Source organism: Cyclospora cayetanensis, unplaced genomic scaffold (assembly GCF_002999335.1).
Source record: "Cyclospora cayetanensis isolate NF1_C8 unplaced genomic scaffold, CcayRef3 CcayRef3_contig_138, whole genome shotgun sequence".
NCBI lineage: Eukaryota > Apicomplexa > Conoidasida > Eucoccidiorida > Eimeriidae > Cyclospora > Cyclospora cayetanensis.
This window is the reverse complement of record NW_020312079.1, coordinates 2,825-28,386: the sequence shown is the minus strand read 5'-3', so window position 1 is coordinate 28,386 and position 25,562 is coordinate 2,825. Positions and strand designations below refer to the sequence as shown.

The following is a 25,562-nucleotide window of genomic DNA, read 5'->3' as shown; positions in this document are numbered from 1 at the left end:
CAAAGCGTCTCTGGCTCAGGTGTGTACGCTTTCGTTATCTCTGAACAATGGATCTGCCCAGTCCAATCTGGTACTAGCCAGACAGAAGGCCACAGGTTCTCCGAAGGGGTGCAGATACACGCCCCAACCGCCCTTACGTACTCAACACCGTCAAGTACTGTGCTAATAGAGGCGATGACGTGCCCTGTCGTTGTCTGGCCGCTTATACATTAGGCTACTGAGCCGTTATTACAGGCTCCATGTAGCCCGCTTTGTATTTGGCTAACTGCTCCTAAAACACCCTTCTAATATGCCACCTTCGGATCGTTCGTTCTGAGGGCAAACAATGCGTGCGTTGCACATTGTGAGCTTGGCTGCACTTAGGCACCGACCACTTTCCGCTAACACGCCTAGGTTCCACTAATATTGAAAGAGTAAAGTCTCCACTGATTCCTGGGTTTTGCTCTTCGTTATCGTTTTTCCTGCAGATTGTTGCTACTAGCGCAGAGCGTTTTTAAAAAATTCATGTTGTGGGCAAGTGCTAGCTGTGGATGTTCGAAGTGCTTTGAGTGTGCATACCACAGCCATACCGCACCGCAGCGCTGGCTCTCTGTCCTCCCCTCACGCTGGAGAGGGACTATGTTGAGGGCTGCAGAAAAAGCTCCTGAATTCGCTGATCCATTCCTCTCTGTCGCACCATGTATTGCGCCTGGAGTTAGGTGTATACCTACGGATATTTTATAGCAAGTAGTACCTAAAGGGATGCTGGTGGGGAAGCCACCTACCTTCCGTGCAAGGCCCCCTGTGCCGGTGCTGCTCCCTCCCCCTCAAGGAGTGGGAAGAACGCTAAGGCTAGATTCTACCCGAGCACGCTCCTTTCTCTATGATTTCAGGAGCGTGAGAGAAGCTGCTAGCTGGGTTCCACGTTGTTTAGCTCGAAAAAACCCTCCCCCCCGCAAAGCTCTCCTAAATAGAGGCCAACAAAAGTGAACCAAGACCGTAGCACACGACACGACGCCGTGCTCAGCACTTAGCTGCAGCGCCAGGCTGCCTGTCCTGCAAGCCCCACTGCTACGCCGCATGCAGGCGCCTCCTCGTGAAATACTAGCTAGCCAAAGCCCGCCTCGAGTCTGTAGCCTACCGCTAGCTGCCAACGCGGCTATGCGAGCGAGAGAGGCGGTGACGCCAGGGCCTAAGGTCGAGCTGCACTCACCCCGAAATCGCAGCAGGGCACCACACATTGCACAGCCCTTCCAGCTACATCCCATGCGCGCGAGTAGGAGAGGGAGGCAAAGATCCTGGAAGCAGCAAACTTCCCATAAAAGCTCGCAAGCAAGCGCAGCAGCTGCACGAGATACTACAGCCGCCCCTGCACTGCGCTCTTAGGGCAGCCTGCTGCTGCCGTTGTTGCAAGATCACCAACTCACCCGCGTGGAAGCCTGGCGGGGAACTTCGCTCGGCTTAAAAGTGCAGCTGTACACTCCATCATGGCGAAACGGCAGTCGGATATCGGGGGCTTCAGGAGTAACCGCGGTGTCTTCGCGGTTTGTTGGATGGAGTCGTAAATCCTCTCCTTGAGGCAGAGCATCACCCCACACCCCCCTACTGCCCCTAATTTTCACAGACCATGCGGCGGCACGCCTTCAGACGCGCCACACTTTCTTTGCTATGCGAAATGTCTGTGTGTGGGGTATATATATATATATATATATATATATATATATATATATATATATATATGTTCATGTGTATATCCACATACATACACACTATATATACATAATACATACAATATATATAGTATATATAGATATGTATATAGCAACAAATCCGCAGCGTACCCGCTAAGAGATTCGGGATGGGGAGAGTCCACGCGTGCGAGATCTCTCCTCCCTGCCAAAGTTCATTCCTCGACGGCCTGCGCTTCAAGTCTCTGTTGGCACCGTACGAAACATTCTTCTTGGTGATATCTGGATTAGCTCCCAGACGCCGAGAAGACCGCAGCATCTTGACTTCGTCAGGCACAGGATCTTCTAGCGTCACGATGGCCTTCTTGTACGTACACCCCGCGCGCCGGTAGCCCACTGAAGGTTCACGAGTCATAAGGCATATAGCATAGAAAACCATCTTTTGAGCGGCGGAAAAACAGCTAATGGTCTCCCCACGCGCACTTTGGAAAGCATAGTACTCCTAGCGCCAAAGACACACCTACGCAAGGGAACGGTGCGACCTGTCATTGCAAGGCTTTTCTGAAACCCTTCGCGCTGGCCTTACGCCTCTTGTCATCGAGATTTCTCCTCCTTTCGGGCACTTTGATGAGCGTGTTTACTTTGAGGACCTTCGCCCCATAGAGAGACTGCAAGTAAGCCTTGATCTCTGGCTTTGTCAGATTGACAGGCACACGAAGTGCCAAGCGACGGGCTTCCAAGAACGCACCGCTCAGGTGGACTGCCATTGTTTGCCAGGGAAAAAACACGTTCCTACGAACAAAGCACCCAGGTGCAGAGAATGCTTCGGCCCATCCTTATCCTGGCTATATAGTGTATATACATATAGACATAAGAAGTGTCTGTCTCTCTTCCGTTTGCATGACGACGCCTTGAAACTTAGGTCAACACCCTTGAAACGAGTATGTTTCTGTGTGAGTGCAGGTGAGTGTAGCAATACCTTGGTGTCTTGGGGGGTGTTAGGAGGACATGCGACAAGCTGAAGAGCGGCATTGTCGAAGCAAAGTGAGGATGTTGCCGATGGTGTCTCCTCGTAGCTTCGAGGGCGTGCCTTTGGGGAGAAACGAGGCCGGCGGGGGGAGGGAAGGGCTGGTAGACGTCGAGATGACAGGAGCAGGAACGAACAGCTCAAGCTTTTTCTAGCGCACTGAGGCCTCTCTCACGAACCCCATGGATGTGTAGGCGCCATGGCCACTAAGTGCCTGTTGCTGCTGCGGTGGTTTTTGTTCCTCGATGACAGCAGCACCTAGCGCGGCAGCAGCTGTTGCTGTTTCTGCCGCTGCGAAGAGGCGCTACGGGGAAAGGGGAGGGGAAGGGGAAGGGGGTGTTGCAGCAGCAGCACAGGAAGACCGTTTGGTGCGGAGTGGCGGGCAGAGGGAGGGCTACTAAAGACGAGGAGGATCACCACCGTCCTCCTCCTTCCGCCATCCCCACATCCCCCGCAGTTTCACTTGAAAAAGAATCAAATTACAAGTCTCAGGCCCTACGTGACGGAGAGAGAGGGGGAGATATCTGAAGAAGATCTCTCTCTCTCTCCCGAAGAATGGAGGCCAGCGGCTGCTGTGGCTGGTGAGGGCGGGTCGTTAAGGGGTTTCGGTTCCTCGCTTAACCGCGAACTCCTAAACTTTTAATTATGATAGAAAGCGGAGCTTTTCTGTTTTTTCCTCGATCCTAATTTCCGAGGCTCGATAGAAGACTGCCTCCAAACGCCCTCGTTCTTCCGCGGCTGCTCTTGTAAGTGCCACTTAGACCTGACGCAAAGCCGCACTCCATATGCCTCCAGCCGCAGTATGGCAAAAAACTCTGGCGATGGTATGTGAGCAGGGGGCCCCCCCTGCGCTCCTAGGGATGTCTGGGAAGCCACAACAATTTGCATGCCCTCCTACGCCTCCTCTGCCGGCTCTCTCTGCGTGCCTTTCATTGAGCACTTTGACTCCCGAGAAGAATAACCTCCCGAGCGATCACCCTCAAGCTAACAGCGTCAGATCTAGCCATAGAAGCAACCTTACAAGCGCCTCGCTGGAAAGCAGCCCTCCCGCCGCGTCTGCGGAAGCCGATTGCACAGCGCGGCATCAGCAATATCATCATCAGCAACAACAGCAACATCAACAACAGCAACATCAACAACATCATCAGCAACAACATCATCAGCAACAACAGCATCAGCAACAACAGCAATATCAACAACAGCAATATCAACATCAGCAACATCAACAACACCAGCCAAAGCGCCACAGTGGCGATGTTAGCCACGGGGACGACATCTCAGGGAAGCTCCCTAACCGCAGCTCGAACGAGTTGAGCAGCAGCATTAGCGGCGAGAGCATACCAAGCAGCATCAGTCGAAGGCTTCTACGCGGTGAGCAGGAGAAGCAGGCACCCTCCCAGGAGTCTTTGCAGCCTCTCTCGAGCGCCTCCATCAGCACGCTGTCGATCTCGATGCGCTCCGCTGGAGTCTCTTCGAGACAACTCTCTCTAAGGAAGGATGCACTTCCCGAAGCCAACCGCATGGCAGCTGCTAGCCGAGCGAATTTCTCCTCCCCCGCTGAATTAGGGCAGCCAGGCTCAGTAGCACCTCCCTGGGCAGCTCCACGTTTTCACCCCGATGCTGGACGTGTTGGTCGTCTGTCTGGAGGTGACAAAAGATTCAAGAAAGAAAGGAAGGGAGGAATGATTTCCCTCGTGTACGAACGGCAACTCAGAGTGGGTGGCATCTGCGCCTACAGATACAAAATCGCCAAAGGTAATTGCTGCATTCGCGGAGGTGGAACGAGCAACTCCTGCTTTCTCCTCTCGACTGCCCTTCCTTCCCCCCCGCCTCCTCCCCGCTTCTTGTGGTTGCTGCTGCGCTCGAATGGGAGGAAGAAGGAGGCTGAGGGAGGGGAAGGAAAGAAGAAAGAAAGCAAGAAGGGGTCTCTTTTGCTTGGGCTTTCCCTACCGCTTCTGCAGCTATAGGGGGTGTCATCCTCTTCACCGCCTATGTGTATACATCGTGCACGCACTTTCTTTATATTTCTCTCTCGTCTCGCTTTCCATATATATATATGTATATCTCTTTTCCTTCCTTTATAGATCTCGTCTTTTCTTGTATCTCTCTCGCTTCCTTTCTTTATAGATCTCTCTCGTCTTTCTTTGTAGCTCTTTTTCTTTCTTTATAGATCTCGTCTTTTTTTGTATCTCTCTCGTTTCCTTTCTTTGTAGCTCTCGCGCTGTTTCTTTGTATCTCTCTTTTTCTTTCTTTACATATCTCTCTCACGTCTTTCTTTGTACCTCTCTTTCTTTCTTTATATCTCTCGCTCTTCCCTCATATCTCTCTTTTTTCTTTCTTTATATCTCTCGCTCTTCCCCCATATCTCTTTTTTCTCTTTCTTTACATCTATCGTTCATTTTTTGTATCTTTCTCTTCCTCTTTGTGCCTTTAGGTCCAATTAGCGCCGCTGATGGTGTTGGCTTTGTCTTCGCCAGTAAGCGGCCGCTGTTCTAGAGGCTGCTGAATCGCTTCCTGCTACAGCTTTCTGCTGTTTTTCGCATCCTAGTCGTGCCTCAGGTGCACGTCTAGAAGACCGCTCAGTTTCAGCGATCTACTCGAAAGATCAAGGCGCCTCTTGCAGCCTGTAATACGCGCCGTCACCATTACCACCTCTCGCATTATATATCACCCTTTTTATTTAACCATAAACTCTAAACTCTGGTTCCTGTGACTCTCCTGCAGCGCGTGTACCATGCGGCAAAAACATTCAGACGCTTTACTCCGTCTTTGTTAACCGGCAGGGTCACCTGTGCAAGCGTAAGTTTTAACCACTCTCCCATGGAGCGCACTTCACGGCTAAAAACAAGCCTCCCGTCTCATATATATGTATGGATATATATATATATATGCATATGTATATATATGGCAAGGCATACTGCGCATCCTGCTCGCCTGCTACTTGCGTCTTGATCGCGGAGTCTTCACAGGAGATATATACATATATACATATATAGATATACATATATAGATATACATATATAGATATACATATATATATAGATATATATATACATGTATATAGCAAAGCATACTGCGCTTCCTGCTCGCCTGCTACTTGCATCTTGATCGCAGAGTCTTCACAGGAGATATATACATATATAGATATATGTATATGCATATCTATATATATATATATATTTATATATGTCGACTCCCCGTTCTGTGTTTTTTCAGGGCGTGGCTCGCTGCTAGAGCGGCGGGCAGTTGAGGGGTTAGAACCTCTTCAGTCGGGGTGTGCGGTGACGCTGCTTATTGATCTCATGCGCTTTATTGCCATTTTCCAGGTTTGTTTGGTGGCGGCTGCTGGGGTAGAGGAGGGCGTCAGTTGTTGTACTGGCAAGCGCCACTCCAGCCAAACACGAAGCTGCCGAGTCTGCACGCACTTGCGTGGAGTGGAGACTCACGTATTGCCACCGTCAGGAAGGCGCACATTGTGTGTATTTAGCCCCTCTAGCTAGCTAGATTGACACCTCGCCCTCTCGCCTTTTTAGTGAGCGTAGTAAAGGGCCCGCTAGCTCTGCTGGACAGACAGCAAGAGCCTGCGGTAGATGTCTAAGTGACTTGCCTTTCTGCAGATGACGATGCCAGATGGAAGAGAGACCCCCTACCGCCTCGTAGATTTTGCAGACTTCAACGAAGAACCGCCTCCTTCTCCACAGCAGCAGCAGCAGGAGCAGGAGCAGCAGCAGCAGCAGCAGCAGCAGGCAGACCCCGTGCTGCAACTGCAGCAGCCGCAGCAGTACAGACAGCAGGAACTGGTGGCGCAGCAGCCAGAAACGCGCTGCTCGAAGGGCTACTTTTGTGTGGTCATCACCTTTGGTAGGAAACGCATGCAGCCGCTTTTGCTGTTGCTGCTTGATGCTCCTCCTGCTGCCGGCCGGCTGGCCACCAGCGGCCGCGCCAACGGTGCCTTTCTGCATGCATGCACGTGTGTGTTTACATGTGTATGTGTATCCATATATATATGTGCAGATGCATGCATGCATATGTGTGGGCATTCATGTATATATATATATATATATGTGCAGATGCATGCATGCATATGAGTGTGTATCCATGTGTGTGTGTATCCATCCATGCGTACATGCATGCATATGTGTGTGTATCCATCCACGCATGCACACATACACGCATGTGTATCCATATTTGTATATATATATATATATATGTATGCGTGTGTGTGAGCAGCGCAAGTCACTGTTGAGCTCTTTCATCCTGTAGAGCTGCTGCAGCGTTATGTTGCAGCGCGAGCTTCCGGTTCCCCCTTCCCTCCTCTTGAGGGGGCGGGCACTGCAGCAGCAGCAGCAGCAGCAGCGGCAGCGGCAGCAGCGGCAGCAGCAGCCGCCAAGGTGCCTCTGCAGCCCAATGTGCAGCGTTTGGCGCATGCCTTTGCTCCAAGCGAGTTTCGATCGGCAGCTGCTGCAAGCAGCAGTCCGGAGGGTGGCTTCCATCGCGCTCCTGCCGCTGGTGCTGCCTCGTTTTCGGAGAGCTTGGATGTCGGTGCATTGCTTGGGGGAGGCAGTGGGCCTCCTGTTGAGCTGTTGTATCCTTTTCGATCTGTCTTTGAGTTGGCGCTGCACTTTTACCGTTCTGGTGTCTCTGCGGGAGTCGCTGCAGCGGCTGCCGCTGCAGGGGGCGATCCTCTCGCTGCCGCTGCTCTTGCAGGAATGCTGGCGGGGGACGCCTCCAGCATATGTGGAGACGGCTTCTTTCCAGGTGTATGGGCAGCTGCCTACTTTGCAGCTTTAGGCAGTCAGCAGCAGCCTGGTGAAGCTGCCACCACGGCGTGTGCCGCTGCTGCTGCTGCTGCTGCTGCCAACGGCTCTCCCATACCGTCATGCTGTCGCTTCATTACAGCGCCAGACACTGCGTGTGAAGGCTTAAGCTCTCCGAAATCAAACGTCGCGGAAGGACTACGTGACAGTGCCACCGGCAGCAGCAGCAGCAGTAGCTGCAGCAGCAGCAGCAGTAGCTGCAGCAGCAGCAGTAGCAGGAGCAGCAGCAGTAGCTGCAGCTGCTCCTGTGCAGAGGACACTCCACAGAGGGCGTGTGTGAGCATTACCACCACCTCTTCCTCTTCCTCTTCCTCTTCCTCCGTTTCCTCGCTGGTTCCATTTTGTCCGCTGCCTTTCCGATGCTCCCCACAGCATCAGCAGCTGCTGCCTCGTGTAGCCACCACGGCAAATGCGAAAGCAGCAGCTGCCGTGGCAGCAGCGGCTGCGGGGGTTGCTCCCGCGTCACCACGGAGCTCCTCCCCCTCAGCCGCCGCAGGAGCCTTAGGGGGCCCTCTGGGGGGCCCCTCTCTCTGCAAAGAGTGGGCTTTAGGGTTGGCATGCGACCAACAGGAAGGCCGCATGACAGGAACGGCTCCTACGACACCCGTAACGGTGGCATCTACCACGAGCTGCCACAACAAGACACCAGAAGCCTCCGTCGCTGCTGCCCTCGCCGCTGTGCAGACTCCAGCGGCGGAAGGCAGCAGCCCTTCTTCCCTTTGCCAAACATCGCCGACGGCTTTTGCCCTGACCCCTCCCGCTTCAGCCGCATTCGCAAGCTCCCCAGGCGAAATGCCTCCGCCTGCACACCCCCTCTGCCCGACAGCAGCACCATCGCCTCCTGCAACGACCCCCCCCGCGACAGCCGCACAGCAGGCAACCACCGCTTCCAGCGTTGCAGCGGAAGTTCAAAGACTTGCAGACAGCTCGGGAGCACCTGTGCTGCGCCCTCCTTTGTGCGCGTCAGTCTGTGCTGCGCCAACAGCAACGCAAGCCTCACCAGAAACACCCGGCTTCCCTCCCGTTGACGCGCTAGACGCCGCGGCGCTGTATGCAGGCGAGGCTGCAGAGGAGCAGCAACAGCAGCCACACGCCTTGAGGTACGTGCATCCTCTCCCTTCGGATCAGCTCGTGGCAGGGTCCTGCCCACCGAGGTCGGGAGTCATGCATACGGGGGGGGCTGTTCTTCACGAACGTGTTGCGGATAGGGGGAGCAACTGCAGCCTGCCAACGGCAGCTGCTGCTGTGGGGACGGCCGTCCCCACTGCTCCTACCCCTAAACCGCCGCTGCAGGGCTGTCCTCTGCAAGGCGCTTAAAGCCGCTAGTCCAAATCACTTCCTTTCAGCAGCAAAAGTGCTGCATGCAAACGCAGGGAGCGCTCGCACGGGGGCGCAGCAGCAGCAGCAACAGCAGCAGCGAAGCCTGGCTGCTTCACTGGGAGTAAGGGCAACAATGGCCCTTTTGCGAAAGCATGTACACTACACCTTTTGCGTGTTTCCTCCCTAGCGAGTCTTGCGCCTGCACGACGTGCATATATATATATATATATATATATATATATATATATATATATATATATATATATATATATAAGGGGGCTGCAACAACCGTGCCAGTTGCTTTTATTCTCGGTGGGTGGGTTGGTCGGTGCGCTGCGCTGTGCCTTCTAGAGGCCTCACAGCAGCGTTAGTAGTGGGCATGCGGCATAGACACAAACGCTTCAAGACAAGGGAACAAAGGCGACCGGCAAGTTACTGTTACTTGGGGGTGGGGTGGGGTGGGGAGGGCAAAGGCTTGCGTATGTGGCTTTTACTGCCTGTGCCTGCACAAACCCTCCCTCCCCCCGCTCCGCTCCGTGCTCCCTTCAAAAAGAACGCCTGGGGAAAGCCCTGAAGGCTTTCGCTTAGCACAAGGACTAAATTAGCAGCCGCAGCAACAGGAACACATACCATGCTGCGGCGCCGCTGTGCACAGTGGCATAATAAATACATGGCGTAGCTAAACTCGTGCGCTGCTGGCGATCCCCGTGAGGTTGCAACAAGGTCTGTGGGAAACGCTCACATTCTGTTACCCTCAGAGACGCTGTTTTGGCCTTCTCCAGCGCGTTCACGCTGGAGCACTAGGTCGTGTTGATCTGTATGCGTGTCGCGATGCTACCGCCCCTTTCTTCCCGTCGCTGTTGAAAATATTCTATCTATGTTTTCAACGACGCACGTCGCTGCCGCTGTCTCGTCCTCTACGGCAGCGAGCGCAGTAGGCGCCTTTGTTGTTGTTGCTGCCGCCGATCTCTCTCAGCAGCTAGACGCTTTCTGCTCGAGCTCTTTAGCCAAAAACGCCGACCATTCTGCTGCTTTCTCTTCCCGCAGCCTGTCTGCAAACGCATCCATCGTCGCCAGGTTGCTGCAGCCCCCCCCGCTGCCTTGGATGCTGCTGGTTCTGGCGATACAGCTGCGCACTGACCGACTGCTGCACCTGCGGTGCGGCTGCGGTGAGCTGGAGGCAGATACCGTCTGCCAAGCATCGGGATAAGTGGCATCCTCCCTTTCGTCGGCTGACGATGCATTCGATCTTCCTGCTGTTGCTGCTGGTCCTGCTGCTCCCAAGGAAAGGGGGGGAAGCGCCTCTTGCTGCTGCTGCGCAGCAGAGGGTGACGACGCCCCAGAGTGTGTTTTAGCATTCCCCTCGGTTCTCCAGCTGGGCAGGCTCTCCTCGCCACGTGGTGTTTTCTGCTCTGAAAAAAGGCCGCTGCTACCGGCCTCGTTGTTGCTGCTGCCCGTGCATAGCTCTGAAATCCGCCGCTGCGCTGCAGCAGCCGCGCCAGCAACAACAGCAGCTCGCTCAAGGGAGGAGGCTATGCCTGCTACTTCTGTGAGCCGTCTATTCGCTTCTTCACTCCCCGATGCTGCGGCAAGTCCTGCTGCTGCAGTAGCTGTGGCTGCGGCAGCGGCAGCAGCACCTTGTGCCGCGGCAGCTACAACCTCCTTGCGCCCCTGCCAGGCATCTGCGAGGTAAGAGGGAAGCTGGAAGTCGAAGCCTGTGCTCGCTGCCAATGTTGTCGCCCCCGCAATATCCCTTGCCGCTGCAGCGGCGCGTGTTTGGCTGCGGCTGCGGGGTCCTGCTCTGTGCTGAAGGCTCCCCCCGAGAAAGACATCAGAAGCAGGGGAAGCGCTCTTCCTGGTTCTCCTTTCGTCTCTGCGGAGCTGCTGCTGCCTCCGAGCTGCTTTCTTCAGGAGCTTTTTTCTGTCTGCAGCATCCCAGTTAGGGACAGCAGGGTGAGCGCCTCCGTAAAAGAAGACTTCCCCCTCCAGCTCTGAGGGGGCTGCAGTGCGACCTGCAGATAAAGCAGCCCTCAACTTCAGGATCCAACATAGTTTTAAATGAAGACGTCAACCGTAGCTCGCATAAAATGAATGCACACACGCCGCATGCGTGCGTGAAGGGGCAGCTGTCTCTCGAGCTGCTCTTGCACAGAGCGTAAAAAACTGCTTTCGTTTAGGCCTTCCGATTAAGCAGGCTCACGCAGTTCTGCCTTAAGCTTGTTTACGGAGGCGTCAACGAAAGGGCGCACGATTTTCCCGAGGACTGTATCCAACACGCGATCGGGAAGCGTGGCGATGTCTGCAACGCAAAAAGCCCACAGCCCCTTCTATCGCTAGTGCTGCCTCAAACCTGCGTGCAAAGGAGCGCCGCCAGCGCATGCACTTGCGAGACGGCACGTTTGCAAGGCTGACGGTGGTTGACAAGAAGCCCCCAACTAAAGAGGTAGAGAAAGAGAGGGCGGAGAGAGGGGCACGGGAGTGCGAGGCAGCAGCAGAAGGAGGCGCAGTCCAAGGGGCATCGAAGCCTACACGCGGGTAAAGGGTTAACACCTAAGAATCGCAGAACGCTCTGAGAGAAATGATTGCAGTTGTGCACGAATACGTCATAGCGATCCTGAGCCCCACAGACACACCCCTCCCAGGCCAAAAAGGTCAAGAAGAAACGCAGGCAATTTTAGCAGCTGCGAGCAGACTTGACGGAGCGAAGCCTGGGGAGGAGGGGAGGCTGGGGGAAAACGCTGGGGGAAGAGGGGGCCCTCCGTAAGGGGCCACAGAGAGCTCCACAGCCTAGTGAAGCCCTCTGGATAAACGCAAGTGATTTACTGGAGTGAACAAGCCATGTTGTAAATGGAGGTAGGCCTCCAGCTCCTCCTCTGTTGCATCCGTGCAGCCCATCCTGCAGACCCCATAGCCACCGCAGACGGGCGCTTCAAACTCGCCGTGAATGGGCGATGATGCGCAGAGGGATGCAACGGAAGAGCAGAGGGGCCTTAGGGGCGGGACGGGTATAGCAGTACTGGATTTCGTCGGTAAGGAGCTCTTCTCCAGGCCAGCCGAAGCCCTTGAGGCAAACGCAGATTGTCGACATGTAAAAGTACTCCTTGGAGAAGACACAAACACTCGTGTGCCTGAAGCACAGAGAGAGAGCGACACTTCGCTTTGCCTCAGATTTTCGCTCTTCTCGAGCCTGAGGGTGCGGATAGAGCGCGCGTCGAATACGGCCTGGCTGCTCTCGAGTGACCCTGATGGAGAGTGTAGAGTCTGAAGAGCGAGCAGAGGGTCGGTAGACGGAAGTACCATATGCCCTTCTTGCGGTCGTTGAGGAACAGAGACCCGTAGATTTCCACTTTTCCCCTCGATAAGTCGAAAACGCGCAGCGAGACGGCAGCTCCTTTGCGCTGCATTATGCCCAAACCACGCAGTATCGGCTCCTGCAAGGTCCTCGGGAACGCCGAGACGTGACGGTACGATGTCTTGGAGCTCAAGATCCTCTCCCCCGCCAATCGCTCTGCGTTCCGTATGCGGGAAGGGAAGTTTCTTTGAGACTACGCAGTTGAAATGAGCCAAAAGAGGCACGCAGTATACACCGGACGCCGCGGGCCAGCAGGATTATTAGAGAAGGGCTGCTGCGAAAGGTTCAGCGCAGCTTGAGGTGGTGCATGAGGAGGCGTTTCGTTTCTTGATCCATTCGTCTTCAGGATTGAGGGTTTGACGCTCATGGCCTGCAGTCGAAATTTTCAGTGACGGGGTTGCTCCTTCTGCCTCAATGACGGGAGGACGTCGGCCTATTTTCGGTGACACGCATAGCAGGCAGACTCTACAAAGGAGCCGAAAGGGGGGGTTGCCGAAGCAAGCAGCTTCTACTCGACATGGGCTTCTACACTCCTCAAAGGCGAGCGCTCATTTGGCTAGAAGGCCTTCCTCTAAGGCCCTACAAACGGTTAACCGCGCTGAAATCGTTACAACGTCTCAGGAATCCATTCATAATTCGCAGCCCAGTGTCATTTCGCAGTTTTAAGGCACTTCCTTGCTCCTCCTGGTGATCAGACCGCCGGTCTATTTTCCTAGGGGCCCCAAAGCGTCTCTAGGGGCCCCTTATGGCGGCAGCAGTTCTGGGAATGTGTGTTTCCCCTTAATTTGTGTGTATTTCAGAGCTTTATGAAGCTGAAACGACTTTACTGTTAATATTATTGTGGTCTGCTTTCCCCAGTGATTGGGGTGTAGGGTCATACGCCTGTGGCGATCACATTACGGGACACTTCGAGTGGCGAGATGCCTAAAGGGAGCACTAGGGGAGGTGCTCAGGAAGACGGTTTTGGAAATATCTACATATATATGTATGTATGTATGCGTAGGCGCATACAGTAAAGCACTGCACTGCACTGTGACGCTCCTTCGAGGATATCGATCCGGTGTGTGTGGCGGCGAGTGTGTTGGAGCACACCCTACAGAGGAATCTCCTCGCAGAGTAGCATGCACATCGCAATGCAACGCATGCGCGCAGTGTTGACGAGGGCGGCTGGCAGGCAGGGGACTCCGTCCCTCTTCCTGTCAGAGGCCCCTATCCCTCAGGTGCGACAAGGGCAGATCCTCGTCAAGGTTGGCGCTGCAGGGGTAAATCGAATGGATCTGATGCAGAAAGCTGGTTAGTCGGGCATACAGAGGAGCCAATTTACATGAGATCCCCCTCTGTAGCCTGAACTCACGATAGCATAGTTGCATGTCCCCCAAAATCCCAATCGCTCGGCTCAGCGCCTCATCTACCTCCACGAACCAGAGGTAACGTTTCTGGGCATGTGCGTCGCAGGCAAGTACCCCCCACCCCAAGGAGCTACAGATATCCTTGGACCTGAGGCTGCGGGAGTCGTTGTTTCTGGAAGCACCTTCCCTTATGGAACTCCTGTTGCTTGCCTCCTTCCAGGTAAGAAGATAACCACGCCTTCCCCCGAATGTGCGCTTATAACCCGAATTAAGCCTTCCTGGCACTCTTGAGGAGGCCTGCAAAGGCTCACTGCCTTTTCCGGCTAGGGGCTCGCCAAGGAGCATGAGGCTGCAGCGCGTCATTCAACCAAGTCCCTCTCCGCTTTACAGACTCTGAGGATAGGGAGAGGCCGCTCAACCTTTCTTTCTGAGTGTCCAGAGCAACACGCGGGAGTCTCGATCCATACGCCTTAAGGCGCTCTGCATGTTTGGTGCTCTCTCTAGGAGGCGGATATGCGGAATACGTTGCTGCAAGCCCTGAACTATGCTTCCCCATTCCCAGTAACCTTACAGTCGAAGAGGTAGGCTATTAGAGTATATATATATATATGTATGAACTCGAATCCGAGTTGCTTCTAGCATCCCCTGGTCAAGGACGTGGAGCCATCCTGTGCTCCTCAAGGCCTCAAAGCTGGAATACCTAGCAAGCTGGAAAACCACAAGCTGTAGACACTTGTTTGTCTTCGCACATATTCAGGCGGCATGCATTCCAGAGAACTGGATTACCGCCTATCAGTTGCTGCAAGAAGTAGGAGGTGAGTTGGTGGGGATGAGACAGGGCTTGCAGATACAGCGTTAGACGGTTTCAAGGCGTGGAGCTGTGGGAGACATGTGATGCCGGTTCAGGCTTAACGGACTTTCCAGCGAACGGAGGGAAACCATCAGGAGTAAAGAGCATCCTTGTGTATGCAGCCGCATCGGGTAACAACTTTTAAGCCATAAGCCCTTGATAGGCGCACGTCTGCCTTGGTCTGTGAAATCATATGTGTGTCGCTCAATCTCTCTCTCTTTCTGTGTGTGTGTGTGAGTAAGGGTGTCTCTTAGTGAGCGGTGTGGGTGTCCGAGTCCTTAAAGGAGGGGCTTGAGCGCGTTTTGTGCTTGGTGGAGTGTTCTCTGTCTCATAGGCGACAGTGGCGAAGATTCCTTTTGCTGTTGCATGAGCTGTTTGCAGGGGTTGGCGTGGCTCTCCTGCAGATTATTCGGGCTTTCCTGCCGGGAGCGAAGGTGCTTGCCGTCGCAGGGACACCGGAGAAACTGCAGTGCGCTGAAAACCTCGGTGAGTGGCTCGTGGCTCACGAGGCCACATGCTGTCCACTGCCGCCTTACGGTGACGAATGCTCGCTAGGGCTGAAGTATGCGCGGTTTAAGCAAGCAGTGCTTCCGTATCACCTTGGATATGTCGCTAGCTGTCCTCAATCTTCGTCTTCCTCCGAATCGTTAAAGACGAGCGAATGCCCGTGCTTCTAGTAACTATCACCCTCTTTTTCTAGGGCTCTAGACGCGTCGATCTTTTGCGTGGGCTTGCTTGTCGTTATTCGCCAAGACCCCTTTTGAGGATCAGGAGGCTAATGCGCAGGCTAGGCCTTAGGGTCTGGGTTTACCGTTACTGCAGGCGCGGCGGTTTCCTTGAACTACAAGCTGTTGGGAGACACCCTGGGTGACGAAGCACTAAAACGCACCGACGGACAGTAAGCGAAGAGCTAAATCTGGACCCTAGTGCTCATATGTCTTGCAATTTAGCTCTTGAGGGAGCACTGGCCAAGGACCTGGCATGCGGCGGGCTCCTCTCAGTGGCATCCAAAATGCGTTGCCGTTTGTATCTGCTTACTTGCCATCAGCTGGCTGCATGCGTTTTAAGCCGTTGTGCCGTGTGATCCTACAATGAATAAAACGTCCTGTGTGGACGCTTGTGGGTCTTTGCATTTCATGGGCCTCCGGAGTTTCCTTGAGGTGGCATTTTCCATGTCCATTCGTTAGGCCCTTGCGGAGGTGCTTCTTTTTTAGTCGCCTGGCGGGACCAAGCGGCCAGCCTGCGAACGCGATAACTGTCTAGACAACTTCTTGAACGGCATTGTACGCTGCGGCTGCAGAGGCGTGGACCTTGTCCTCGACTGCGTGGGGGCTTCTCTCTGGGAGCAAACTGTAAAAGCACTGCGTGTGGACGGCACGTAAGCCGCGCTTAGGAGTTTTGATTAGCCGTCTTGTGCTGCCCGCGGGCTGTACGTACACCCACAGCGAGGCCGACCTCCGAGCCGTTGTGGCCTTGTTGGCGATGGGGGGTTTCGAAGAGGGCTGGTGCGCGGCGACCAGGGTTCGTGTGAGGCCTCGGAAGAAACCAGAAGTGCTCAGGGAACTAAAAAGTGTTTGAGTCTTGCTTGTGGCTTAGATGGATCTTATACGGCAGCCTAGGGGGGCATCGTCTGTCGTTCTCCTTGGCGAGTTTGCTGCAAAAGCGGCTACGACTCCTATCCACGACCTTGCGGAGCCGCAGTGAGAGCTACCAGAAAGAACTTGTCGCGAACTTTAAGCAAGACATTCTCCCAAAACTCGCAGACGGGACACTTAAGGCAGGTTGCTGAATTTGCGCCCTGACGGGGGGAGAGCACCTGGATTGCGGTGTAGTGGTCACAGAGCGAGCAGCGCAGGCGCCAAGCCCCAGTGCCAATGCGGACGGGGGAGACGATCAGCCAGACTCACGTTTTACAATCTGCCAGCATTCGACTTGCGACAGAGGAAGGCGAGCGCGAAAGAATTGCGCGCGAAAAATGCGTCCACAGCCTAAAACCTGTGATCGAATGCCCTGACCACAACACTCACGAATACATCTCATGATAGCGGCGAAGAGCAGAGCTCAAGGCATGGGTGCGTTATTTGGCGCATGCGCTGCTGCACTTTTTTGCAGGTCGTTGTTGACCGCACATTCGGCGCGGAAGAGGCGGAAGAGGCGCACCAACGTCTTCAGGAGTCCGCAAACATTGGCAAAGTCGTCATTATTTTGGACCGCGCCATTGCAAGCTTGCACGGAACGCCTTAAGAGCCGGAGTTTTAATATACACTAGAGCTAACAGGGGACTCCTTCCATTGTTCTCGTTTGAACTGTTTCACACGTACTGCCTTCTTAGGGCACGAACTATAAAGGCTGGCTTTGTTCTACAAGCAAAACCATCATGGCTAAACTGTCAGCCCGTATCTAGCGAACGGCTGGCATAAAATCGCTTCCATGGCCGCCAATGGCTGCGTCCTGCAGCAGCGCGCATCGGGGTGCGAGAGCATCTGCAGCTCCTCTCCCTCTCCCGTCGTCGCGTGAATGTGTGTCTGCATCACTGGATGCAGATCTACTAATGTAGTAACTTCAGGGTTCCTAAAAGACAAAATCTCGGGGCTTACAGCACTCGAGCTTAAACGGCAGGGACTTATTTCCTTTGCACCCCTCCAGCTAGATGGCTAGCGATGCCAGTATACGTCTCTGGTGAAAGCTTTAGAAGCCTCTCCCTGTCCGTCTCGGGTAATTTTGCATTCGCGATAAACGCCCTCAGAGTCTCGGGAGTGACAGTGTTCCCCCGTGTAAGCTCCTTCAGCTGCTCGTACGCCTGGGGCTGGCCCTCCCTAAGAGACATGCATGCACACGTACAGACAAGAACCAATCATTCAGACAAGCTTCCATATTTACAACCTTCCCACTACACGTCTTGGTCTGCACGTCCATTCCTTGTCCTTTTGCGCCCTCTCCTGTGTCGGTAACTCTCTGGCTTTCTGCCTCTCTTGCACTTCCCTCCCTGTGACTTGTTTGCCCTGCCATATACGCGTGAAGGCCTTTGCTAAGGAGGATAAAGAGTGCCTCCTGCACGAATCTTCTCTAGCGGTATGTGTGCCTGCCTCGAGGGCAGCGGAGGCGACGTGCACGGGTAGATAGTCCAGCTGAGCAGGACCTCTTCCTAAGTCAAAAGTTATGCATCTTCTGCCCCAACGCCTCCCCTTCGCGCTGCAAAGCAGCCCCCTAGGAGTTTAAATGCGCTTCACGAACCTCCTCATAACGGACTGGACGGGTTCTGCCAGGACTTCCCAATGGAGCTGCAGCTCCTTTCTGGCGCTCACGGCCGACACTGTTGTTTTCTTGAATCCTCGGAGGCAGGATTTTATGCCCAGAAGCGAATAGCCCAGAGCACAGCCTAAACTTCGAAGGCATGTGGTGTCTGAAAGGTCGCGCTGCAGCCGAGACACTGGAAGCTTTCCGCTGCATATAAAAGGCAGCACACGACGAATGCGAAGAAAGCCGTCGGTTTGCGGTGCGCTGTAAGTCGCACAGCCTTGGCATTTTGTTATGCCAAAGCTGTAGCTGAAGCTGCACTCCGCAGTCTTCCGGTAGTGAGACTTCCAATACAAAAAAAGGATACCATCAAGCTCAACCGCGCATGCAATTTGCACATGGGATCTTTAGAGGAGGCAGGCCAGGAACAAGAGCGAGGGACTACACTCAGTCAGCAACGAAAAAGTCGCAAGGGGGGAGCGCAGGAGACGCATATCTGTGAGTGCACGTGGAGGGAACCACACTCAAAGTGATACAGGCGAATATACACCTGAAAAATCGGAGCATGGCATTGGCCAAGCCCAAGTTCCCCTCCGCATTCTCGAAATCAATGGGATTGATTTTGTGTGGCATTGTGCTGCTGCCAACCTCCAGCTCTGCGCGACGGAGCACCAGCAACTCCCTGCAGCCCACATAATCGCAGACAGCGTCAATTTCAGACCCAGATCAGAATTTACTGGGAGCCTCCCCTCTGAACGCTTTACGGGAAACCACAGTTTCAAAAAGAAGCGCTGCGGCAGTGCTTCTTGTGGCGATACCCCGAGGCGCTACATACAGCAGGCATAGCGCATGGAAGGGGGGAAGAAGGCTTTTCACTCTACGGTGACACAGAATTCGGAATCTCGAGACTGTGGAGGGTTGACTTATGGGTTGTGTGGTGTTGAGGGTCTAGGGTTGCCTTGAGATGTAAGTCCAGCAATCCACACAGAGGCCAATGAGCACCGTGTTGAAACGCGCTAGATCATCGCAATATTCGGCTACCCAATCATGGCATTCGATTTGCGTGCTCAGCGGCTGATACACCAAGCCTAAGCTCTGCACATGTAGCGCACACCCTCAGAAAAATTTGAACTAAACATATCCTGCCCTCCTCCCTCCATCCCCTTCAGCATACGACGCAAGCGAGTGCCTTGTGAAGCCTCTCTCTTGCTGCTCAATGCTACTTTCAAACCAAGGCTGTTTTTCGCCCTTCCAACGTCCAAAAAGCCGTACGACACACACCTCAACAAAGGTTTGCGCCAGTTCAGGCCAGTGCTTGTCTGGAAACGCCACGACATGCGCATTAAAGTTGCCTACAGCGCCGTTGAACTTCCCGCAAGGCCTTAACGCCTCAAGCCTAAGGCGCAAGAAAAGTGCAAAAGCCCTGCCGGAGGATCAGCCCATGCGCGGGTGAATCTTCTCTTCCTGTATTCGTAATTTGCATCCCCCCTCTGCGACTCCTGCGCTCATCTGAGCGGCTTTTCGAAGAGAAGACAAATCCCCAAGTTTGACATCTGCACCTGCACAACCAACCGCCTTACTTCTGCATGTGCTTGCTGAGTCTGTGGCAATACACCGCAAACTCCTTCCCAAACGTTGTGGGCGTCGCTGGCTGTCCGTGAGTCCTCGCCAACAAAGGAGTTTCTGCATGCTGCAGCGTATGCAGGAAGATGCCCTTAGCGCTGAATTCGAAAGCCTTCATGCCTTGATCGACACGGCGACTTCAAAAGAATTCAGCATCTCAGAAATCTCAGAACAACTCACTCCATACTGCAATCCCTAATTCTGAAAGGCCGCCGCAACGACTTGTTGCTAGCCGCATATTGCAGCATGGATCTATATTTTTGTCCTTTATTTCATAGTCTGTACCTCGGCTGCCATTCGCTGCAGCTCGTTGATCAGCCACCTCATGGAGGGAAGGAGGGCCTCCGTGTTCGCCTTAGTAGCCATCAGTGCATACGCCAAGTTGTTGATATCTTCACTTGTGCAGAAAATATGCACATATTCCTTTAATGAACTTAGGCAGGGGACGGCTGAGAGGCGCTCCTGCGGATCAACGGACACCACAACTACCCACGCCAGCCACTGAGACACTTACCTCCTCACTCAGGAAGAAACGGACGAAGGAAAGCACTTCAAATCCCTACTTCATCGAGTTCAAAACGCCCCAAGATCAAGTACCCACAAGACCCTGAACGTTCGTACTCTAATGTAATACTCCACCGCCTTGACATCGTGGTTGGTTTGCTTTTCAAACGTGGAAATGCGCGCAAGATCTTCCTCCGTCACTTCATAAAGTGGCTGCAGAGCCTCTGAGTACCATGACACGCCCGAAAGGACAAGCACTATCGAGTGAGGCAGTACAGCTATGAAGTTGGCTGATTCAAGAGAAGACTAGGGCTTCACGAGGGCAGTAACATACGTCGTTGCTTGTCCGTCATGGGGCCTTCTGAATGCACATGATCAAGGTAGAACTCCAGCCACTTCAACTGCATAGTCCACAGAAACAAAAGAACCGTAATCTGCGTATCGCAGCAGTACACGCGAATCGCGCGAGCACTAGCGTATGCTTGCTTTGGCCCTGCGTCCTGCTCAGCAGCTGACCTCGATGAACACTCGGTGTCGCATGAGGTGTATGTCCCCCCAAACTCTCCGAATGTCGTCTGTGGCTTCACGATACCGGCCGTCCAGAGGGCATATGTTTGCAAAAAGCGCCATTTTCAAGGTGCTCGTTGGACTCCACGGCCTTGGCTCTTCGCGGAAGACTTGAAGAAAGCTACCGCTCGGCGACAACCCGCTTCAAGACAATCATGGAAGAAAGCAGTCTTTTTATCTCCTAGAATACCTGTGACATGCAATCCGCGAGTCTAGGGGCTCCCGCAGAATAGGTGGTGTGCATCCGCCTTCTCCATCGTACAGAGCTTCTTCGGGTTGTTAGCCGTGATTTAATCTCGATTTTCTACTTTAAAAACTCAAAAATAGTAGAACAGGAGCCCTCACATGCACAGGCATGTTCGCCGTGTGGAGCATGATCTGCCCTTTCGGCTGCCGTCTGCTGTGGGCTGCAGTTACAGTAATCTGGCAGCCTGCAGCACCTTTGCAGCAAATACATGTTTTCTAACATGCTAACTAAAGCGCTAACCCTCATGATCTTTGATAATGCACCATTTTTGCCTGTCTTGGACTGTAGATGTGGGTCCAACACCGCCTTGCTATCTGACACTCCAGACTAAGTACGGATCGCTCGCCATCACCGACATGACTAAACGGCATCCAGAGAGAGCATTATGTCACGTAATCGTTACTTGCCGGACTTGTAGACGGAAAAAGATTCTTTTTGAAGGACAAACGGACGACAAGAAGGCTTTTTTAGGGCTAATCTAGAAGACTAAATGGCCTGCGTTGAGGGGCCTCCGATGAAGAGAGTGCTGCAGCGAATTTTTTTGGCGTAGGCCATATAAATGGCAACACACCCAGTTCTATGCTGATGATCTAACAGGCAAATCCTTGTGGGCTTATGCTGAAGAGGGGACTAAAGTGGCACTAACAGTTCCCTCATCCCATTCCACAGACCAATACGTGCCAATAGCAGGAACAGGGGGTTTGTAGCCTCTGACAGTGCCCTAGGAATCCACCCTCTTTGCGTATCTAGAGTCCTTTCCCCTTTATGTGCAGAGCTCGTCGGGTTTATTTAGTTTTTTGGTCTAAGAGCTCTTCGTGCCGGCACTGTAAGAACCGGGGCTTCTCGTGCAACGGCCCCAGCTGCAATAGCCATAGTGGTCTGCTCGACGAATGCGGGTTCCTTGAACAACCATTAAGGTCAGAACGTTAGTGAGCTCTTGAAGAATTCAGCTGCAGTGTATGGGCGCTCAAGGGGTGTTTGCCCTTCTTTTTTGGTAATTTCCCAGATACGGGGCAGCGCACAAAAGTGAATTTGGGCATTCCTCGGGATGGGCATACTGTGGGAACTTGCTGTACGATTTGATAATTGGATGTCAAAGGCGTCTTCTGGCTTCACAGTTTGGGGCCCTAAGCTGCGCTGGCAACTACAAGCATTCTCTCATTAGGCTCATATGATGTAGGCGCTTGGGGACTCGTTATAATGTTAGTCCTACGGCGCACTATTTGAAGCAGCTTAATGACTACCAGAACCCTGTCGCCAAACAACGAGCCGACCTTTCAGCCTTGTTAGACCGGCTGTTCTCCTAGGCAATCATGGGTGACTCCGCCGCCCGGAAGACTCTGGTGGTGACTGGATATCCCCTTCAACTTTTTCCAGTTTCACTCACGCCTTTGAGCACGTTTGTCTTTTCCAGTAGCTCCTAGCCTGAACGCTGTTCATAGAAAGTGAGCTGGCCCCGATTCGCTCTGGACCGGTTATGGTTGGGGTGTGCAGGCAGCCCACCTGGACGCATCTCACTCACACAAAATTGGTGTGAGCGACAGGCCAAAGGATTAGCTGCAATACTACCTGTGCCAGGAGGATTATCGTATCTACTTTAGATGTCTCTCTTTAGGTCGAATGAACCACTTGAGGCCAAGCGCATGGCAGATGGAGCAGGCCTCAGCGGTTTGGCATAGACTATAAAAATAGTGGAATTAAAAAATTGCAAAATACTCGTAGTTTAAATACCATTTGATATATGCAAACACCAAATGCAGTCGATATGCAGATTATACGCTGAAAGGATTCCTCCGGAGGAAGCCGGCGTTGACCAAAGAGAAAAAGCCCCTGACCCAGCAGCTACATCAATGCTAAGTCTATCGTTTGAGAAGCCTCTTTTTTGCTTCCTATGTATTGAGTTTGCAGCAGGAATTCAACACGATTTTGTGAATTCCACAATGTAGGAGCTATCGCAACAAGCAAATCTTTAGATTGGTGCAATGGAAAATGATCCAGGACAAAAAAAGCGTGGGCATACGGTCCGCCTGAAGCTGTCATTCTAACGTTGAGAGTCTCATGTCTTAGTTGAAAGGCATGATTACCATGCAGAGGCAAGGAATTAAAATAATGAACACAAAACCCGAGTTGTCTCAATGCGCGCCTTTCCAGCTTATTTCCGTATGCCTTACAAATGCCTTCAGGCCTTTACACGCATGGCCAGTGGCCTCTCCACTTTTCCTCCAGTTATCCAGAGACAAATGGAATAATTTATCGATCGCTTGTACTGGGACAAAGTGCCGAAAATTTCAGTGGGGCAAAGAATGCACGCCCCGGCAAAACAGGTCCCTTTGATTGCTGGAGTGCATGTACATTAATTGCAGTCATTTAGCTGTTCAGATGGGCAGAACGAGGCCTTCGAGCCTTAGAAAAGACAACGGCATGCGCAGGTCTATTATGGATCTGCGCTGTCGCCAGTGCAAAAAATCAAGTAATAAAAGAGATGTTTTTTGTCTGTATCTCCGTCCTTCCCACTTCCTTCATTCGTCCCCCACTGAAGATAAACAGAAAAAGGTGCTATCCTTTTGGTGGGATTAGACTCTGGGCAAGTGATTAGGGCTTGCTGTTGATCCAGGTGTTGCGTTTATCCCTAAGATTGCGGCTTAGAGCTTTGAAAGTATCGGTCTTGAAAACTGTTTCAGTGGACACGAAAAACTCCTCTAAAGACACTCCGTATCGCTGTTCATAGTCATAAGCCTGTAGAAAACAAACCAAACAATATTTACAATCTAGGAGTTATGATTCAACGTGTAGCGAAGGTCCACATAAGGAGAAGAAATTAAATGCCCGCTGCAATGGTTACTTAGCGTGTGGCCTCTGTGTGTACGAAGAAGCACCAAGAATAAGGCATCAATGCATTACACCAAGTACCGCTTCCAAAAATTGGTAGGCCAACGTATATCCCGCAACGCACTAAATAATCACGACTCACACGTGTGACGTTGCCGCGGCTTCTAACCGAAAGATGTTGTTTAATTGCATTGTACATTAGCTTATATGCGTCGGGAAATATATGTCTAGCCTTACAGCAGGGTAACCTACCAGTGTACACATCATAGTGTCAGCATGCACATGTGCGAACAACAAAGCATTTGCATGAGCAACTAGCCGCATTCGTTTATATGGCACTTTATATACATAGCCGCAACTGCAGAGTACGGGCTAGAGGATAGATCTAATGGAACTGGTTCTGCATGAAAGGTGCCTGCACGAACCTGCACAATCATATCGAACTTGTCCGCATCCTTCACCAATTGAGCCTCTGCACTGTGACCTACAGCAGATGCAGCACATCTGATGGGATCGTTTCGTCTTGCTCTGCACTACACTTCTTCAGATACACGCATTTTGGCATTTCTATCCTAAAAGTCAAATGAAATGGCAAAATGCAGTATCTGTCAACGGGCAGTAGACGTACCCCTAAAGGTGTTCACACACAGAAACACGAATACCCTATCAGTGCACGTAAAAGTTAGGTCAGTTCGTGCTGACGCATGCAAGCAGCGTTGTGTGTGCAAAAAGCGCACCCATCTACACGTGTAGACATACATCCACACGGATAGGCACTTGCAATTACTTTCCTCGTGTTTCCGCTTATTTACCTCGCTCGTATTCTTCCCACAGTTCTATCAGTTCGTTTGCGCGCGTTTTTTCAAGAGAACTGCAGATCGTACGAATGGCTTCGCCTTCTCTTTTTGCCTTTTCTTTGGGGGTTACGGGGTCTTGAGGCGTAATGTCCCCTACAATGGACTCGGCTAGATCATGGGTCAGAGCCATCATGATACACCTGAACGAAGCAAAGCCTCAGATGTTAAGTGAAGTGTATGTGCAGTCAGACACCTGGCATTTTGTTCGATGGGGAGAAGTAAAAGTGCCGAGGAAAGGGCAGCGCGAACGGCTCTTGTTGAGGTATCGGTGGCCGACAAAAGGAACAGTGAATCTAACTGTCAGGAAGTTAAGGGTATCCCACGAGCAGACAGTGCAAGGGAAGAAATGAGCTACGTTGGAAAGCTAATGTGCTTTTCTTACCGACTCCTGTCGGCACACTGGCCATTGACGCAAAGATCTTTATCCGATAAAGCGAGAAAATGAGCTGCAACCCCGAATGAGTGGTCCCCCACGCTTTCTGCGTCTCTGGAATCTATGTGTCGCAGCCACCCAGCTCTTTTCAATCGTTTTATGCTCCCAACAAAGCCGAGAAACTGTGTAATGCCTTCCATCTTTCTATGCAAGTATAACAGAAATTGGCATTACTGCGCTCTCACGAGCCAGTGGCGTATCCTTCTCCCCTAAAGAGCAGATTGTCAGCTTACAATAAAAGCCTGCTTCAAATCATTGTGGATTTGTGCGGCATGAGGCATCTCAGAACAGCAAATGCCACTTATGTTATACCGCCCCGAAAAGTGAACGGGGCAAGAAATCCACTGCAAAATGGGCATACGCCCACAGCAGGGGCACACAAAACAGAAAGATACTTCTAAAAGGCTGTAGGTGAAGAGAATGACGCACCCCTTGTACAGCGGAATCTTCAGACAAGGAAGGCCCTTCCTTCTCAAGGGGGGCCCTGACCACGGGGCTTTAGAGACCAGGGGCAGCACGTAGTTTACATGAGGCAAGGTCAGGTGCAGAACAAGTGTACTCGGGGAAATTGCGTCACCTAAGTGGCATTCGTTGAATTTTTACTTTGCCCACTCAAACTTCACGCGCACTCAGACGTGGCTTTGTCGTGATACGCTAGTTTGAGTACCTCGTTGAGTGCTCTCCATGTTGCAGTTTCATTCACAAGTGTGTTCCATTGTGGCTTTTAATGCTGCTTCCTCTGCCTTATGATGTTCGCGTCGCCGGAAGCTGCCGAAATTCCGAACCATTGGGCTCTTGTTATCCGAACTCAGATCCTCCAAGCAGACGGGGGATGAAGAGACCTGAACAGCCAAACCGCAAGCATCACATAAATGACTCTTTG

The 25,562-nt window shown here is 52.6% G+C and overlaps 6 protein-coding genes across 6 annotated transcripts; 2 read left to right on the top strand and 4 right to left on the bottom strand.

Annotated features, from left to right (window-relative positions):
* Nucleotides 1-1,394: 1,394 nt before the first annotated feature.
* LOC34624333 lies at nucleotides 1,395-2,699 on the bottom strand. The gene is made up of 3 exons (XM_026336601.1): nucleotides 2,647-2,699; nucleotides 2,254-2,459; nucleotides 1,395-1,552 (listed from the first exon to the last, which is right to left on the bottom strand). The coding sequence occupies exons 1-3, from the start codon at nucleotides 2,697-2,699 to the stop codon at nucleotides 1,395-1,397; spliced, it is 417 nt and encodes a 138-aa protein (XP_026192386.1).
* A 780-nt stretch (nucleotides 2,700-3,479) lies between these two features.
* LOC34624334 (transcription initiation factor TFIID subunit 4) lies at nucleotides 3,480-8,828 on the top strand. The gene is made up of 8 exons (XM_026336600.1): nucleotides 3,480-3,765; nucleotides 3,976-4,449; nucleotides 5,129-5,170; nucleotides 5,911-6,020; nucleotides 6,312-6,555; nucleotides 6,925-7,758; nucleotides 7,930-8,000; nucleotides 8,052-8,828. The coding sequence occupies exons 1-8, from the start codon at nucleotides 3,480-3,482 to the stop codon at nucleotides 8,826-8,828; spliced, it is 2,838 nt and encodes a 945-aa protein (XP_026192385.1).
* Nucleotides 8,829-8,833: 5 nt separating this feature from the next.
* LOC34621833 lies at nucleotides 8,834-12,235 on the bottom strand. The gene is made up of 7 exons (XM_026336599.1): nucleotides 12,129-12,235; nucleotides 11,849-11,959; nucleotides 11,655-11,727; nucleotides 11,361-11,445; nucleotides 11,032-11,130; nucleotides 10,469-10,726; nucleotides 8,834-8,970 (listed from the first exon to the last, which is right to left on the bottom strand). Exons 1-7 carry the CDS (start codon nucleotides 12,233-12,235, stop codon nucleotides 8,834-8,836), a joined length of 870 nt encoding a protein of 289 aa, XP_026192384.1.
* Nucleotides 12,236-13,379: 1,144 nt separating this feature from the next.
* LOC34621832 (quinone oxidoreductase PIG3) lies at nucleotides 13,380-16,626 on the top strand. Its single transcript, XM_026336597.1, has 10 exons — nucleotides 13,380-13,476; nucleotides 13,639-13,752; nucleotides 14,037-14,113; nucleotides 14,290-14,347; nucleotides 14,439-14,513; nucleotides 14,764-14,868; nucleotides 15,205-15,280; nucleotides 15,683-15,760; nucleotides 15,979-16,159; nucleotides 16,495-16,626. The coding sequence occupies exons 1-10, from the start codon at nucleotides 13,455-13,457 to the stop codon at nucleotides 16,624-16,626; spliced, it is 918 nt and encodes a 305-aa protein (XP_026192382.1). The 5' UTR covers nucleotides 13,380-13,454.
* A 379-nt stretch (nucleotides 16,627-17,005) lies between these two features.
* On the bottom strand, nucleotides 17,006-20,376 carry LOC34621831 (adenylosuccinate lyase). Its single transcript, XM_026336598.1, has 10 exons — nucleotides 20,263-20,376; nucleotides 20,081-20,147; nucleotides 19,864-19,970; nucleotides 19,528-19,704; nucleotides 19,200-19,309; nucleotides 18,901-19,015; nucleotides 18,578-18,714; nucleotides 18,170-18,301; nucleotides 17,613-17,826; nucleotides 17,006-17,194 (listed from the first exon to the last, which is right to left on the bottom strand). The coding sequence occupies exons 1-10, from the start codon at nucleotides 20,374-20,376 to the stop codon at nucleotides 17,006-17,008; spliced, it is 1,362 nt and encodes a 453-aa protein (XP_026192383.1).
* Nucleotides 20,377-23,152: 2,776 nt separating this feature from the next.
* On the bottom strand, nucleotides 23,153-24,819 carry LOC34621830 (HD domain-containing protein 2). Its single transcript, XM_022735019.1, has 4 exons — nucleotides 24,629-24,819; nucleotides 24,202-24,386; nucleotides 23,815-23,873; nucleotides 23,153-23,296 (listed from the first exon to the last, which is right to left on the bottom strand). Exons 1-4 carry the CDS (start codon nucleotides 24,817-24,819, stop codon nucleotides 23,153-23,155), a joined length of 579 nt encoding a protein of 192 aa, XP_022589220.1.
* Between the last annotated feature and the right edge of the window lie 743 nt (nucleotides 24,820-25,562).